Source organism: Lupinus angustifolius, chromosome LG08 (assembly GCF_001865875.1).
Source record: "Lupinus angustifolius cultivar Tanjil chromosome LG08, LupAngTanjil_v1.0, whole genome shotgun sequence".
NCBI classification, from domain to species: Eukaryota; Viridiplantae; Streptophyta; class Magnoliopsida; order Fabales; family Fabaceae; genus Lupinus; species Lupinus angustifolius.
In genome coordinates this window covers 113,383-129,672 of record NC_032016.1, presented here as the reverse complement: position 1 = coordinate 129,672, position 16,290 = coordinate 113,383, and the positions used below count along the sequence as shown (strand labels likewise).

Below are 16,290 nucleotides of genomic sequence, written 5' to 3'. Positions count from 1 at the left end.
TGTGTTAAAAAGATTTATACATTAATATCAAACGATATATATCTTATAAAAAAGATTAAATAAGTCCAAATTTAATAAATATATAAAAATTACACTAAAATAATATACCATATAAAAAGTAGTACAATTTCGTTACAAATCCATCATTTTATATTCTTCCGATAAAGCCCTCATACCTTAGATCTCACTTTCTCTCTCTACAACCATCAACAATTATGCTTCAACAGAATCAAATCTCACTCACTTTCTCTCTCTAGAAAACAAAACTGAATTCCACTCTCCAATGCCTACGCTCCACAAATTCAAGCTCTTAGCCACTCAATGCGCCGTCTCCGGCAGCCCCACGCGCAGCCCCACCGCCAGCCCCGTCATCCACCTCCGCCGCCGTAAAACCCTCCGCATGTTCCTCTCCCGCCGCTCCGACGATCCCCCTCAGATCCACCAAAACGACGTCGTCAGAGTCCGTAACAAGCTCAAGGACCTCTTCGTATCTTCACCCTCGCCGCCAACGCCGCCATCGCCGCTTCAAGACGACGACAAAAGCTACCGACAACAACAACAACAGCAGCAGGAAGAGCAGGAGATTCTCCTCCCACGCTTCCGCTCCGGATCACCGTTCAGGCGCGGCGGCGCCACCTCTCTCCGGCCGGTGTCATCGGCGTTCAGATACAGGTTAATTAGAAGAGCTTGGCGACCGATGCTGCTAACAATCCCTGAGTAGCTTTTCTCACTCTCTTCATTTCTCTACTACCGTAAGTGTAAGGATGAGTTACATTCACGAATTTTATTGTTTTATTATTTGGTTTTGGATGAACAAAAACGTAGTAATAATAATATTAATAATAGAGTTCACTATTTATGTAAAGTTGTTTTATGTGTAATAATAATTTTATGACTCTAACATATATATATATATATATATATATATATATAAAGATTTATGAGAAAAAAATTGCATTGTCCATTTTTATTTTCAATCATCATCAATTCCTCACAAAAATACTTCAAAAGGATAACTATTTTTTCTCTCTAATTTTATTTAAGATGGATAACTAAGATCGAATAATGAAGAATAAATAATTTAGTGTAAATGATACAATTGATAGTGCAAATGGTAATTGGTCTTTTAAATTAAGGAAAAAAATGTATGCAATTATACTGAAAGAAATGTTGGTTTATTGAGACTTTGCTAGATCTCCAGGATGACCAAAATATTAAGGGTTTGATTTCTAGGAGCAACACTTATAGGGATGAACAATCACACACTCCAAAAGAGATTAGTTCCTTATTATCCAAAGAGTAAGAGATATCATTTGTAATACCAAAAAATATTAAAAGAGTTATATACCATTTATATTTAATCATTAATTTATTAATTTTTAAATATAAGTAATACAAATAAATAATAAATAATATATTGATTTATTGTGTGACGATTCATAAATATAACCATGTAGTTGTGACAAGAAGTGTTTTTGATAATCTCTTCAAACTAATTAAACATTGTAACTTGTCTGTTTCTTCTTATTTATTGTTTATCAATGATGAATAGCATAGGATGTGATAATCTTGGAATGTACTATGGATTTGAAATGGGACAAGGATGAGACATAGTGAATGAGTTGTAACTATGATGCTTTTCTATAAATCTGTCTCTATTTGCATTTTACATGTGTCTTTGCTCATATATCTTTTCTTCTTATTTACTATCTTCCTTCTTCTATTTTTTGTCCTACCCATTGCTTCTAAATATATTCTCGATTTAATATCTATACACCGACTTTATAAGTATTTTTATACTATTGATATATTATCTGTCATTTATATATTAATTATCATTGATTCTCTAATACTGTTACATTACATTTCCCCCTTATATAGCAATATTATTGGTATATTTTATTGTTGTGAAATATACAAATTTGTTGGATGTTCATTTTACTTTACTTCACTTTATGATGTATGTTATTCTTAGATCATTGAAGGAGTTAAGATTTTTATGCATTTATAGAATTAAAAAGTGGACTTGTCATGGCTTTCTTACTTTAGATAAAAGCTCATGTTAGATGTGTATAATGTGGGTGGCAACATTCTCATTTGTTTGACTTAAATTAATATAAAGCATGGAACTATATTATAGCTATAGAATTATAGAAAGATAATGAACATTCTTTGGCTCTTATAGGTCTTCATTGGGTGTAGTTTTAGAAACTTTATAAACTATAATATGGGTTTCTTAAATTATGATGTTGAGCACAATGTTGGCAAATAATGATAATATTAATGCCCTCCCACCCCTTTCTCATCTTGTCTAATAACAAAACTATTTTTGGAAAGAGAATAATACATTTCCTCATATTTTCTTAAAATCACTTATTATTTGATAAATTAATGTCAAAATATGTTTTTGTACATCTAATTCTCAATGCTAATAATTTGAATATAATGTCTAATTATAATGGTGAACACAAGGTCACTAGTAAAAGGAAATTACTTTGAACTATTTGACCTTTATGATTAAGGTTAAACATGAAATACTCAAACTGAAAAGTGATATTTTAAATTATTAAAATTCATATTTAAGTCTTAAATTTTAATTGCTAGTTGTTTATCTTGTCTTTGCCGCATAGGGGACAGGATCAGATTTGCCACCTAAGTGCAATCTTATATTTGCAAAGTTAAAGAGTTATAACATTTGCATATATAAAATAATTAGCATCAAATTTATATCATATTGATTGGGGAAAAATAAAAACAAATTAAAGAGATTGTAGATTGAGTTATTTTCTGTATTGTCTAACAAATATTAGAAAATACAAGATTTATAAATATTTCATATCAATATTAGCAATTCTGCAATTTTGTTTGTATTCTTATACGAAGGTTGTCATATTACTATGGATATCCCTTCATCCTTTTAAATAAGGACTTAATTTATTTTAGGGTGTGTGACTGCCACATTTTATAAATATCGTTCTCAAGAATCGAACTCATAATCTTTCTTATTTTCTTAGGGATCTAGCTATGATGGTTGCCTTTAAAGGCTATATATTTTATATTGTTGTGCCCTATAAAATCCAATTAAATATCTTAAGAGACCCACCATGTGCATTATTGAGGATACCTAATAGACTTTTTTTTATACACTTTAAAGGGTCTTGTCTGTTGGATTATTCTAATAATAGAAAGAGATACATGGAGCTTCGCATATTGATTTGCCTTCAACTTTAAGTCTACTATTTGTGTTAAATTCTTTTAGACACGTTAGGAGGAATCTTTTTACCCTCTAGATTATTATAAACATGTTCCTAAAGATATTGGAGCATACATGGTTGTTGGATAAGAAATCTTTTAGGTATTACTTGAGGTCGGTCTGGGAGTGTTTATGAATGTATCTAAAAAAGTTCTCCTACAACCAAGTTAGTATATGAGAGAGATATGAATATAGATAATAATATGCAAGAGTAAATTAGATAGTTCATATATCTTAAGGAGAGTCCCTATTTATAATGAAGATGTGCATGAAATATTTTCTGGTAGATGCTGTTGGTATGATCGAACATTTTATCATGTCGGATCTCCTGTAGACAAGTAGAGGTTGCTTTATCCATGTTGGGCGGCTCTGACAAATCCATACTCTATGAATAGTTGACTTATAACATGTAATAGACTTAATAGTTATATTCTAGATATGTCTTTGTTGTCGGGTAGAAAGTTGGGTCAATGTGTAGATGAAATGCAAGTTGTTCATGCGGCAAAAGTGGTCATCCCCTATACTATCACTTGGATTTAGGCATGTCAATAATATACTTCTTTGAATTATCCGATCAACAACATACTTCTCTAAAACTATATACATCAACTTATGAGATACCAAAAATCTTGATGAAGTAATTAAAAAGAGGAAAATGGTTAAATAAGTCAATTTTGTGGTATTACCTAATTTTTTTGATATTAATTAAAAATAAGAATTTAATCTCTTATGAAATACCCAATTACACCCATGGTAACAAGTGGACTCCAATGAATCAAAATTTGATATTTGAGGTTTTATGATGTGTATGATTCAATATATTATTAAAGTAAATAATATTTTTGATATAAATCAACAATATCTACTAATTCTAATATAATATTTGGGTCATAACACCAAATTAAAAATAAAAGAGTAAATATTTATTTTAATCCCTCTTATTTTTCGACTTTATCAGTTTGATATTTCAAAATAGAAAAAACCTAAAATGATCTACAAAAAGTTGAGACGTAAGTCAAATTATTAGTTTTAACATGTTTTATAGACTAATTTGACTTTAAATGGATTAATTTAACCTATATTTACTATTTTATATTTTTCTTTTTTGAAGAACTAAATTGTTAAGTTCAAAAAATAAGAGAACTAATGAGTATTTAATCAAAATAAAATACACACATGTCAAAATAAAACTTGTGACTACTCAATGCACTTAGTCTTAGTCGCGGTTGCGCAGCCACGCTGGGTGCTCAAATTCAAAAACAGCAACCGCCGTTCCTTCCCGGCGTCGACAATCACTCCCACCATCATTTCCGGCGGCGCAGTTTGAACTTTTCCTAGAACAAACTCAATGCTTCTCCATTGCAGAAAGTTTCTGTCCTTGCAGAGAGGAAGAAGAATCACATTCATTACGCAAATGAGAACCTTGTCTTCGCATCCAGAACCAGAATTGAAAGAATTTCTTGATTACATTGATTCCCTCAAAAACTATGAGAAATCAGGGGTACCTACTGCTGCTGGCACCGATTCCAACCAAGGCTTTGATCTTGGTAGGATGGAACGACTCATGAACCGTTTTGGTAATCCTCACTCCAAATTCAAGGTTTATTTTTTCTCTTACTCTTTTATTTATCTTATGTATTTAGAATTTTTGTAAATATGCATTAAATAGAAAGTTCTTAATAATAAAAAAAGGCGTTGGTCTAGTCGTGTAATCGTGTAAGACCTGTTAGATCCCACGATGACCAAACAGTCATTCATGGGAGCGACACTTGTTGGAGGAGCAGCCATACATCCCAAAGAGATTTGTTGCTTACTAAGGTGAGGGGTGGTAGTACAAAAAAAAAGAAAGTTGTTAGATAAAAATGGTAGAATCTTACTTAAATGGTTTGGGCATGTGCCAGAAGAACTTTAGAAGTTCCAAAAAACTATATAGGCAAAAGCATTAATAAGGTTTTAGATGCCGATAACATTATTTACAATACAATGTTATTGCATTGTTTGATCCATGTGGTTGACCTAATCTATGGGGAAAGGCATGGTGATTGTTGTATAATTATCATAGTAGGGTCTATGTTATGAAGATTTGATAGTGGTTAACTGTAACACAAGCCTCCTCTACCTTGGGACTGGCTGTGCAGGACTCCACATAGGCAATGTGTGTAGAAAGAAAACATTTTTGGGATGATTTCCGGTTTAGGCGCCTGACTGTAATTAGTCTCTTACCTATCAAGTGGGAGGATACTATAGGATACAAAAATAAGTGTATTATTGTACTATTAAAAGATGTAGTATAATAACAGTGTAATATGTGCATTTATGTGAAATGGAGTAAAGAGAAATGTTGAGTTAGAAAAATTTGATTTCTTTTGATTGGTTTCCATGTTTATAGCTTTGGAGGTTGGAACTTTTACTATCAAGGGCTAGTGTGAGTTCCTGCTTTAACATAGTTGGAAATTTTATATTCCGATCAATTTTGAATCTACAAGTCAGGTTGCCTTTAAAATTGTGGCGAAAAATTCATGTGCAACTCTTTACTACATTTTTTGTTTAAAGTTTATGATTTAATTTTAACTTGTTTTTAAGGAGAAACCAACTACTGTTCCATGTTAAAATGAGCACATTTTGTGTTTTAAAGACATTCGTAGCATTAGAGTCAATTTTATGCATGTTGAAATAAATGATAATTTTTTAAGTACCTTCTGATGTAGGTTGTTCATATTGCCGGGACAAAGGGAAAGGGATCAACGGCTGCATTTATATCTAATATTCTGAGGACAGAAGGTTATTCCGTTGGTTGTTATACTAGGTAAAGTTTATTTATCACTTTTTTAGGTTTGAATTTTATATATTTGCAGCAGCTTGCAAGTTCAACTTCAGCTCTAGTTTCATTACAATTTTTGTATCATTGACAATAACAAGCTTTATTTTTCTCAAGCAGTCCACATATCCAGACTATCAGGGAACGCATTTTACTAGGAAGATCTGGTAATCCTGTGTCAGCAAAAGTGTTGAATAATCTTTTTCACAGGATCAAGCAGAATCTTGACCAAGCAATGAGAGAGGAAAATGGTCGCATAAGCCATTTTGAGGTATTGAATTAAGATTCATCAACATTTTGAATTATTTTTTATAAGTTGTGCCAATTTAAGGTGTTATTTTGATGAGATTCCATATTGACCAATTCAGAGTTTGGTAATTACAATAGACAATTTCTCTGATCACTTTCACTTCTCTGTTATTGTCACCATTGTTACTATCAAATATTGCTGCATGACTTTTATATGGCTATTTAATATGCTAGAAATCATGTACATAACTAGCTTTTGTATTTGATAACTTTAATCACGTATGGAGATGTTTCAGGTTTTCACCACCATGGCATTCATCCTATTTGCTGAAGAGAACATTGACATTGCCGTCATTGAGGTTAATAATCTATTTCACTTAATCCAGCAACTTCCTTATTTTATTATTTAAAAAATTTCAATATTGCAAAAATTATATCATCTTTATATATTTTCAATTCTACAGGCTGGGTTGGGGGGTTCACGGGATGCAACAAATATTATATCCAGCTCTGGACTTGCTGCATCAGTCATCACCACTGTAGGTGAGGAACATTTGGCAGCTCTTGGGGGCTCCTTGGAAACTATCGCAATGGCAAAGGCAGGAATCATAAAACAAAGCCGCCCAGTTAGGTGTTTCTCTCTAGATCTCATTTGCATACATTACTGTGATATACTGAAATTGGCAAGATATGATCCATTTTTTTATGAAAACGGTTACATTTTATAAATTAAAAAAATTGAGTATAATGAGAAAGATATGATCCAACTTTGATTCATATGACAAGATAAAGCAGTAGCTGCATTCCTATTATCTTGTCCTTTAGCCCAGTGTTTTAAATTGCGGTTGCAGCGACTGTGATTATGATCATTGTGGCCGTAGCGATGCGGATTGCGGCTGTTGCAGTGTGAACTATTTTGTGAGTAATGCAGTTGCGGTCCAAATGCGGTTGCATTGTGGCCTGTTGCGGTCGCATCATTGTGATTCGGTGTCACACCGCAATTGTGGTGTGTTGTGGTTTGATGTAGTTCACAATTTGAAATACTGCTTTAGCCTTCACTTAATTTTAAGTAAAATAAGCTTGTTTTTTACTAGCAAGAGAGAATGTGGTCTCTTTTTGCAAAAAGAAAACTGTCATATGTTTTGCATGTATAGTTCTAGTGCTTTTTAATAAATGTAAGCAAGCAAAATAGTGATTGATTGAAATATTCTTTATTTGCTGTTTTTTATAGGTAAAATGTACTTATATTACCTTGAAGTAGCAACATACACTAAATACGTAATTAGCATGACTACAACTTGACCCTCTATTTTGGGTACACAGCTGCAGCATACCCAATCATCATCAAAACAAAGAACATCCGTACACAATGAGTCAAAACTGTAAAGCAAAAGTTGGATTATTACATAAAGCCAATATTTGAAAGAAATGTACTATCAGTTGGTTTGATATGCCCTTGTATTCGACCTTTGAGTCTCTGCAGTCTGCATTATAAGACAAAGATATCCTAAAAATGTAGGCTGTGACGATGTGTGCATGTTTTAGTGCTTTGCCAGTTTCCTTTTTCTATGATGAAGTCAAATATGTTTTCTATTGATTTATCATTGTTGTTAATGTGTAACCATATTTTGAACTTTCATTCATCAAATAAATAACAAAAGAAATAAAATCAAACAATACCTTTGTTCCTTTTCTTTTAGTGCATAACTTGGTTTTTGAAATGTTATTACTCCACTAGAGACTCCATTTAAATTTTCCTTCAATTTATGCTGACTAAACACATACATTGCAGCTGGTGCTGGGTGGTCCATTTCTTCCTCATATTGAGCGCATTATTCGAGATAAAGCAGAAGCCATGGATTCACCTGTAATATTAGCATCTGATACTGGGAATAGTTCTACTGTAAAAAGTCTCAGCATACTCAACGGCAGACCTAGTCAAATTTGTGATATAGAGATACAACTTGTGAAAGATTTGAAACTGGTATGAAGTTGTACTATTTAGATTCTGTGTTTATTTAGACAATGCAGTCTATACTGTATAGGGACATACCTTGGAGGTGGCAGCTTTTGGCTACCTGCAAGAACTGAGTGTTTTAGGATGCATGTTAGGAATGGTGTCCAATTATGGATTTAATACAGTCTAAATATAGCAGCATGTTATGTTTGGCATAACATCTTTTATTGTGAATAAGAGTTGAAAAGAATACGACAATCTAACATAATAGTTTGGGAGTCTAAAAGTATAACCTAGTAGAAAAAACCTCTTGATTTTAAACTCTAATCCCACATTCTCATCCTTTCCCATGTGCCGTCCTAATTCTTTTGCTCTCCATTCTGTTTGGAATGTAACATTGTATGTCATGTTATCTCATGTCTTGTATTGCATTACATCTTCTAAATGTCCAAAGTATTTGTGCACTCCATTTCTCTAGCCCCTCACTATGCTTTTCTACCAGATTCCATCTATTTTTTTATTTTTGATCATGTGAAAAGCAGCTTAATAGTATTGCTATTCATGTAGTCCTGTAAGTTAATTGATGTGAAGCTGCAAATGCTCGGAAGTCACCAACTTCAAAATGCAGCAACTGCTACTTGTGTTGCACTTTGTCTTCGTTATTTAGGTATAACTTCTCTACCTTCTACTTGGCCTTACCTTAAACATGTGCCTTTTCTTTTCTTAGTTTTTTTGTCTTTTCTTAGTCTTCTTGTAATACATTGCTACTCTAGTTCATAAGTTACCCGGGGTTCAGATGTGTGGATTACATTTACTAAGGATTTAAGTGAAAGTTAAAAGCCTTCATCCTTGCCAAACCTTCTATTAAATATTTGTACTATGTGGTATAATGCCTCTTGCGTTTTGAGAAGACATACATAGTTTTATTAAAAAAGAGAAGCCCATTGCTTGAGGCTCCCACCTAGTGGGGTATTGGGAGGGTAGATGTATGCAGCCTTACCCTCCCAAGCAAAGACATTGTTGCCAGGATTTGAACCCATGGCCTCTAGTTCACAAGACAAGTAACCTTAAAGTTGCGCTGATGCTCACCCTCACATAAAGTATTTTTATTGCTCTAATATAACTGTTTTAGTTTCTCCTCTTGATCCATTTTCTTTCTTATTATAACCATGTCAAATCAAATCAGACTCTTGGGTTTTTCATATTGACTCTCTCTAAAAGCTTTTGTTTTATTCATAATATGACTTCCCCGGCACTTTATCCTTGTTTATTGGATGATTAGGATGGAAAGTTTCTGATGAATCTATAAGGGCTGGTTTAGAGCAGACATACCTTCTTGGAAGGAGTCAATTCCTAACATCTGAAGAAGCTGATGCATTAGGACTCACTGGAGCAACAATACTGCTTGATGGAGGTTTGAACCTGTGACTTTACTTTTTATTACCATGGGATTAACCGGTGACTTGATTTTTGTTAAACAAAATTGGCTTCATTTGTTCTGATAGAATTTGTATAATTCCTATGAATTTATCTGGGAAAGAAAGGCATAAACTTCAACAATCAAGCCTTATTCTTAATATTTCATATGGTCCTTCTAGAGTCTAGAATATGTATATATTTTTTATGGTACTTTGGGATGATATAAGAGTTTTTTTTTTTGCTTGGTGCAACAAATAATAAGAATACCAGTTCTTATTAGTTTTGTGTATATATGCTGTAGCCCACACCAAAGAATCTGCCAATGCACTGGTGAACTCAATAAGAATGGCATTTCCAGAGGCTCGATTGGCTTTTGTTGTTGCAATGGCGAATGACAAAGACCATGTGGGTTTTGCTAGAGAGATTCTCTCAGGTAAACTGAATTTTGCGCAATGATTTTATTAAACTATTAGTGTTAAGTTAATTCCATGACATAAATATCAAGCAATTGGTTTCATCCTATCAGAACCCTAAATTGGTGAGCATGCCTATAATGCCATTATTGAGAAAATGGTTTATACCCAATTGCCTGAAGGTTTTATTTTGGTAGTAGATCCGGTACTATTTTGAGGAATTTGAAATAGGTCCCTGAATTAAAAAAGCTTGTAACTGGGCCCCTAAATGCATAGAAAATCTGTAATTGGGTCCCTCATAGTTTTAGTGTTTCCAAAAACTATAGTGACCTATTTGAACTTTTCCAAAATATTCAGGGACACACACATACCGAGTGGATGAACTACTTAACAGACTCCTAATGGAAATTAACATAACCTTAACAGAAAAGTAAAGGGTCCAATTACAAATTTTCTTTGCGTCTGTGAACCAGATTTCAAACTTTCTTATTTCAGAGACCTAAATGAGTTTCCCCTAGAAAGTACGGGGACCTATAGAGTAATTTCTATTTTTTTTCCGGACGAATATTAATGCTGTTTGAAGTTGTTGATCTTGGGACTTGAAATATTCTAAAATGCAAATTGTTGCTAGACCTATAAAACTAGTATCATTGTGGAATATATCAGTTCTAATATGATGGTCATACATTTGTCCAGGGGCACATGTGGATATTGTTCTTTTGACTGAAGCTGCTATTGCTGGAGGCGTAACTCGAACAACTCCAGCTTCTTTGTTAAGAAACTCTTGGATCAAAGCTTATGAAGAGCTTGGAATTGAGATTATTCATGATGGAATGGCAGAATACAGAGAATTACTAAAGACTCAGACACTCAGTTATGAAAGCAATTTGGGTAATGATGGTAAGACTATATTGGCTACTGAGTCCTCTTTAAAGGGTTGTTTAAGAACTGCAAATGAGGTTCTCAACAGAAGAAGAGGAGATGAAATTGGTGTTATTGTGGTCACGGGATCTCTGCATATTGTATCCTCAGTTTTAACTTCCCTCAATGGTTAACTTATATTAGTCCGGCATGGAAGGATAAGTCTCGACACAATGGTAAGGCTGCTGCTTAATGACCAAAGGTCAAGCTACGTACATCAACCATTCCCGAATCCTGCTAGATGGAACCTCGTGCATTAAGCAGCCTTTTTTATTACTCCTACATGTAACGAGCAAATATAAAAATAGAAAATGCAAAGGTACTCTTGTAGTTAGTATTAGTAAACATAAGCGTGAAGCTTCTTGTTACAAATTAAAATTTAACTTTATATTGCATTACAAGTTTTGTACTTGTTCACATTTGCTAAGTGTTATGCTTAGGCTTTGTTGTTTATGTCATGTATAACATATTTGTATTTGAATTATTATATTTTTTTGTATGAATTAATTTGAATCTCATTTCTTGTGCTAAGTCTCAATTTCGTTATTATCTTCATTGACAGAAAATTTGTCCTTACCTAATGACCTATTTACTTATTATGCCACTAATATCTCATTAATAAAACAAAATTTCATTATTCTCATGTTAGTAGAAAATTCAACATATACAATGTTCATATTATTCTTATGTAAGGTCTTGCAAAAATGACATGAACAATTCTACACAAATTTATGAATGAGAGCTTAATAGATTCCTAACAAAACTGAAAACAATCTAAACCTACTAAGATCTAAGGATAATAATCACCAAGCAAAGAAGGAGACACATGCAATAAAGGCTCCAATGTATTTGGATGAAACTTTCTACCAAAAAGGAAACATATGTTAGTAGTTTTACCATTATAATCACATTTTGATCCAAATCTTATTTTGTTCATAATCTCATCATTTATATCACCCCACACATATCTTCTTGGATGTGGACCCCTAATTGACCAATCTACCCAAGTAATAGTTCTATTAGAGTTCAATTGAGGGTACATCATATGCACAAGTGTTGGTATATAATGTTCATCACTATAGCATCTTGGGAGACAATATTTCTTAAACATAGGATAATATTTTGTGTCATGAACAATGTTAATGGCTAAGTTAAGATGAATTTCAAACCATTGAGACACTTTTTGCCAATTGGTTATGTTAATTATGGGTGACATTTTTGGGTTGTACCTTCCTTTACAATCCTTTGTTGGGTCATATTGTGATACTTTAGCTAGATAAAAATACTGCATTGTTTTTTTTCTTGTTCTTCAATTAATCCTTCATTATTACGTAACAATCAATCATGTATTTATGAATGATATAGGACTAATCAATTAGCCATTGTTAAATTCAAATGGGACCCATTCCATTAGAAACGTTAGAACAGAAAACATGGATTTTCTCCTACTTACATTAATTCGACCGTTGCAATATCAAATATTTTAATACAAAACTTTATAAAATGCCACAAAAACAAAAACACATGATGTCAATAACAGACACCAACGTCTCTCTTCAACAACCACAAAACCCTTCTCTTCATTGCATTCTCTCTTCCAAACCCAAAATCAAAATCAAAACTTTACTATGGATATTGAAAGAGGATCAAGATACGAAGCATATTCTGAGTTGAGAGAGAAAAAGCTTCTAATGAAGTACCTAAGGCAACAACAACAAGAAGAAAAAGAATATGAGAAAATGGTGGAACCAAAAATACCAACTCCACCAAGGAAACAAGTAAGATTCCAAGGTGATTTAGCTTCAGGAAGAAAAGGGTCTTGTTCAAATTCAGTTCTTGCTCAATCAGTGCCAGATTTCAGTGCAGTTTTGAGGAAGGAAAATAGAAAGCCAATGGTGAATATGATACCTTCAGTGATGGAGTTAACACCTCCATCATTGAAGAAAGGAAGTGTTTCAGCAAGTAGAAGTGGTGAGAAGAGGAAGGTTTTCATGGCAAGGAAGAGTTATGCTAGTATTGATGAACTCAAGAGTTTTTCTAAGGCTACTGAAAATGCTATTAATGGTGAAAGTAGAGTAATGGGAAGGAGTAGTAGTAGAGTGATGAGTAGAACTGGTTTTGGGTATAGACAGTTTTGAATTTGTGGAGATTGAATTTCTTCAAGTTTGATTTTTTTTCATTGTTGGTTGGGTTTATAGCTATTATAGTATGCTTTTTCATTCTTTCTACTTGGTTTTCGCGTTTGCAATTGCAGTTACTGTGATTGCGGTCGTTGCAATACGAATTGCAGTCCAAATATGGTTCAATGTAGTTGCGCTGTGGTCGCTGCACGTGATGTGATCTACAATTTGAAACATTTTGTATTCAGCTATCATGTTTGAATAAATCACATTTACATATATTTGTATAGTTTATTTTGTAACATGTCATACCTTAATACATATCCACACTTGTGTAACTGAGATGTGAAGTAATTTGTTTAACTGAGATGGAAACAAATTCAACTAACTTCTTGTCCCTAAATTCTTGTTTCTATATCAACACTAGCCTCAAATTCTTCCATATCAAAGTTGGTCCATTTCCCTATAGAGTGGCTCATCTCCCATTCTATTATTTCATCTGGTACCATTGCAACCATACATGACCTCTTAAGCTAATATCTCGGATTTTGTGCGCAGCGGCAGTTAGATTCTAGATATTCTACAGCACAGTCAAAGAGAAATCCCTTGAGTTCCTCTCTGTCTAGAATCCTCGCAACCAACGAAGACATCAAAACCTGTCCACATGGCATCCATTTTATCGAAGAGAAGCCGAGAAATTAGAAGTCGTGGCACTTAATCCTCACTGTGGTTTGTGGATAATCCAAGCACCAATTCATCATTCAAGATAACATGTTTCATATGAGTGAGCTTGTTTGTTGTCGAACTTGTCCAGAAAGAATATAAACTTTGTAGTATCTTCGGAATTTGGTTGACAAGATCAGTTAGTTTCTCAAAACATATCCTCCCTTTGCCAATTGCAAAATCTAAAATATCATAATCATATTCCAAACAATCCAGTCCATCATATGAGTAATTTGTGGAGTGAGGGTGAAAGCGATGCCCTATGATTAAATCAAGGATCGCAGGCATCAACATGAGAATTTGGCCTGAAGAACAGAACAGTTAAACAAAGGACAAAATATAGGCTCTATTCTTAAGGTGTTTGTGGTGGAGTTTTCCATTAATATAACATGTGTAACAATTCATCAACGTGTGTCGCAGCTATCACCCGGTAAGGCTCATGCCAGAAATCATCGCATGCCGAAAAAATGAACATTCTAACTGTAAGGCTCATGCAAGATATTGGTGGGCTCTACGGACGCCATGGTTATATCAAGAATACATTTCACTTGGTATACACGAAGTCTTAGTATATAATATAGATCATGCTCAAACTGAGTAAAAACAAAGCTCAAAAGATCTAATCATATACACAGGTTTCAGGAAATACTATTTCATTTTGTATAGGTAAACAATGCTAGTCAGCTACAAATGTGGAAATTTGCAGCAGAAAGACACTAATTATCCATGAAATGGTATCATGTGTAAGAGTTATGAAAAATCAACTTTGGTGTTTGTTAACTTTCAATAGCAAACACTCTATGCATCTATTTTGGTAGTTAAGTTGAGAATTATCACATGCCGAAAAATGAGCATTCTAACTGTAACTCTACGAACACAATGATTCTATCATGAAGAATACATTTCATCTGGTGTAGCTCATCCATAACCAATGCAGGGCCGCTAGGCCAACTTCTATCCATTCGATGTTCTGCATATCAAATATTATTGTGTTAGACAGGTTATAAGTAATCTATCAACATAATCAAGTGCCCGATTTTGACTGTTTAAACCATTTAAAATATGAAGTCTTGATCTAAACATGTCAACACATATACAACACATTCAGATCAATAGCAGAAGCGAAAGGATAAACACCCTTTGATCTGTTTTGCTTTTTCCAACCCTTTTATCCAAAACAAAGAGCACACATTTTATTTATTTAGAGTTTTGCACATCACAAAACTCAAAACTCAGTATAGTGAGGCAGTGGTAAATTCAGATTGGTCAAAATTCACCAAGGTGGTAAAGTTTCAAAGTCACCAAATTCAATATTTTACATTGTGGTAAATATTACAGTTATTTTTAATCTTTAGTATTTGCATAATCCAACCAATATCTTTAATTACATTAAACATGATGTAACACAACCATAACAAGAATCTACAATTTACAATAAACATAAAAAATGAACATGTAAACTACTTCTTCTTGCTCTTATCTCTATTGCTAGAGAAGATTGAACCCAAACCAAATAGATTTGCAGAAGGAACATTCAAAACAGGACTGACCCTAACTTTGTTACCATAATATCCATGAAAATTGTTTGGCATAGTAGGAGAAAACCTTGTAGAAGAATGTTTCTGAGAATTTTGCTTAATGTTAGTACCCTCTTTTGATATTGCATTCCTCTTAACACTTGTGTTAGACCCACTTGAATTGCTTCTAAGTAAAAGTGGAAAAGAGCATAAACTACTTCCATATCTACTACTAACATTACCAATGCTACTACTACTTCTCTTGAAGCTCCAAAAAGACTTTGAAGAACTTTTCTTGTCACACACTTCATGTTCATCATTCAAATACTTTCTTTCCTTATGACACTCTTTCTTCAAGTTTTTACTACTAGAAGAAGAAGAACAACAATTGGTACATGTAGCATTTGAAGGATGCAATGGAGGGTATGGTGCTAAATCATCATTTTTCTTCAAAGGTGCATTCTTTCTGTTTTTGAGTTCTGTGGGAAGGATCATTCCATCTGAGAAAAGTTCTTCTGCTGAACATGACTCTATCTCAAAGCTTTCACTAACACAAAAATCAAATTCCATGCTTGGATTCAAACAAGAAATATCATGGTGTTGCTCTATAGGCATGGAATCAGATTTAGAAATATCATGTGAGAATGAGATTCTTGGACTCACAGAAGAAATCTCACAACTTTCTGAAAATAATTCAACTTCCATCATTTCATTCAAAGCACAATACACAAATATCCCTCAGCTTTTGGTAAGGAACTAATCTCTTTCGAGATTCCAACAAGAGAAGGTGACTTTGTTGTTTGGTTAGGAAAAGAGATTATGAAGGGTATCAATGAAGAAGATGAGTAGAAACTTTGAATAATAACTCTCTTATTATTGATGAAAATATTGAATGAATAT

At 33.4% G+C, this 16,290-nt stretch overlaps 4 protein-coding genes across 6 annotated transcripts; 3 read left to right on the top strand and 1 right to left on the bottom strand.

The window, feature by feature from the left end:
* LOC109354373 lies at positions 162–798 on the top strand. Its single transcript, XM_019596837.1, has one exon. It carries the CDS (start codon positions 284–286, stop codon positions 719–721), a length of 438 nt encoding a protein of 145 aa, XP_019452382.1. The 5' UTR covers positions 162–283; the 3' UTR covers positions 722–798.
* LOC109354372 (dihydrofolate synthetase) lies at positions 4,477–11,445 on the top strand. Of its 3 annotated transcripts, XM_019596833.1 has the most exons (10): positions 4,480–4,853; positions 5,962–6,059; positions 6,192–6,342; positions 6,617–6,679; positions 6,785–6,946; positions 8,113–8,304; positions 8,845–8,944; positions 9,560–9,691; positions 9,998–10,129; positions 10,806–11,445. In XM_019596833.1, exons 1-10 carry the CDS (start codon positions 4,602–4,604, stop codon positions 11,162–11,164), a joined length of 1,641 nt encoding a protein of 546 aa, XP_019452378.1. In that variant the 5' UTR covers positions 4,480–4,601; the 3' UTR covers positions 11,165–11,445. The 3 variants fall into 3 exon arrangements, with proteins under 3 accessions (XP_019452380.1, XP_019452379.1, XP_019452378.1); XM_019596834.1 differs by lacking the exon at positions 8,113–8,304 and having other exon boundaries at positions 4,478–4,853; XM_019596835.1 differs by lacking the exons at positions 9,560–9,691; positions 9,998–10,129 and having other exon boundaries at positions 4,477–4,853.
* Positions 12,565–13,257, top strand: LOC109354048. The gene has a single exon (XM_019596401.1). The coding sequence runs from the start codon at positions 12,659–12,661 to the stop codon at positions 13,166–13,168; it is 510 nt and encodes a 169-aa protein (XP_019451946.1). The 5' UTR covers positions 12,565–12,658; the 3' UTR covers positions 13,169–13,257.
* On the bottom strand, positions 15,135–16,157 carry LOC109354133. The gene has a single exon (XM_019596486.1). The coding sequence runs from the start codon at positions 16,096–16,098 to the stop codon at positions 15,334–15,336; it is 765 nt and encodes a 254-aa protein (XP_019452031.1). The 5' UTR covers positions 16,099–16,157; the 3' UTR covers positions 15,135–15,333.

What these genes read in the sequence shown, in the direction of transcription:
- LOC109354373 (XM_019596837.1), top strand. Translation starts at nt 284, where the DNA reads ATGCCTACGCTCCACAAATTCAAGCTCTTAGCCACTCAATGCGCCGTC.
- LOC109354372 (XM_019596833.1), top strand. Translation starts at nt 4,602, where the DNA reads ATGCTTCTCCATTGCAGAAAGTTTCTGTCCTTGCAGAGAGGAAGAAGA. An exon ending in ACTTTGTCTTCGTTATTTAG is followed by an intron (nt 8,945 to 9,559) that starts GTATAACTTCTC and finishes TTGGATGATTAG; the next exon opens with GATGGAAAGTTTCTGATGAA. An exon ending in AACAATACTGCTTGATGGAG is followed by an intron (nt 9,692 to 9,997) that starts GTTTGAACCTGT and finishes TATATGCTGTAG; the next exon opens with CCCACACCAAAGAATCTGCC.
- LOC109354048 (XM_019596401.1), top strand. Translation starts at nt 12,659, where the DNA reads ATGGATATTGAAAGAGGATCAAGATACGAAGCATATTCTGAGTTGAGA.
- LOC109354133 (XM_019596486.1), bottom strand. Translation starts at nt 16,098, where the DNA reads ATGATGGAAGTTGAATTATTTTCAGAAAGTTGTGAGATTTCTTCTGTG.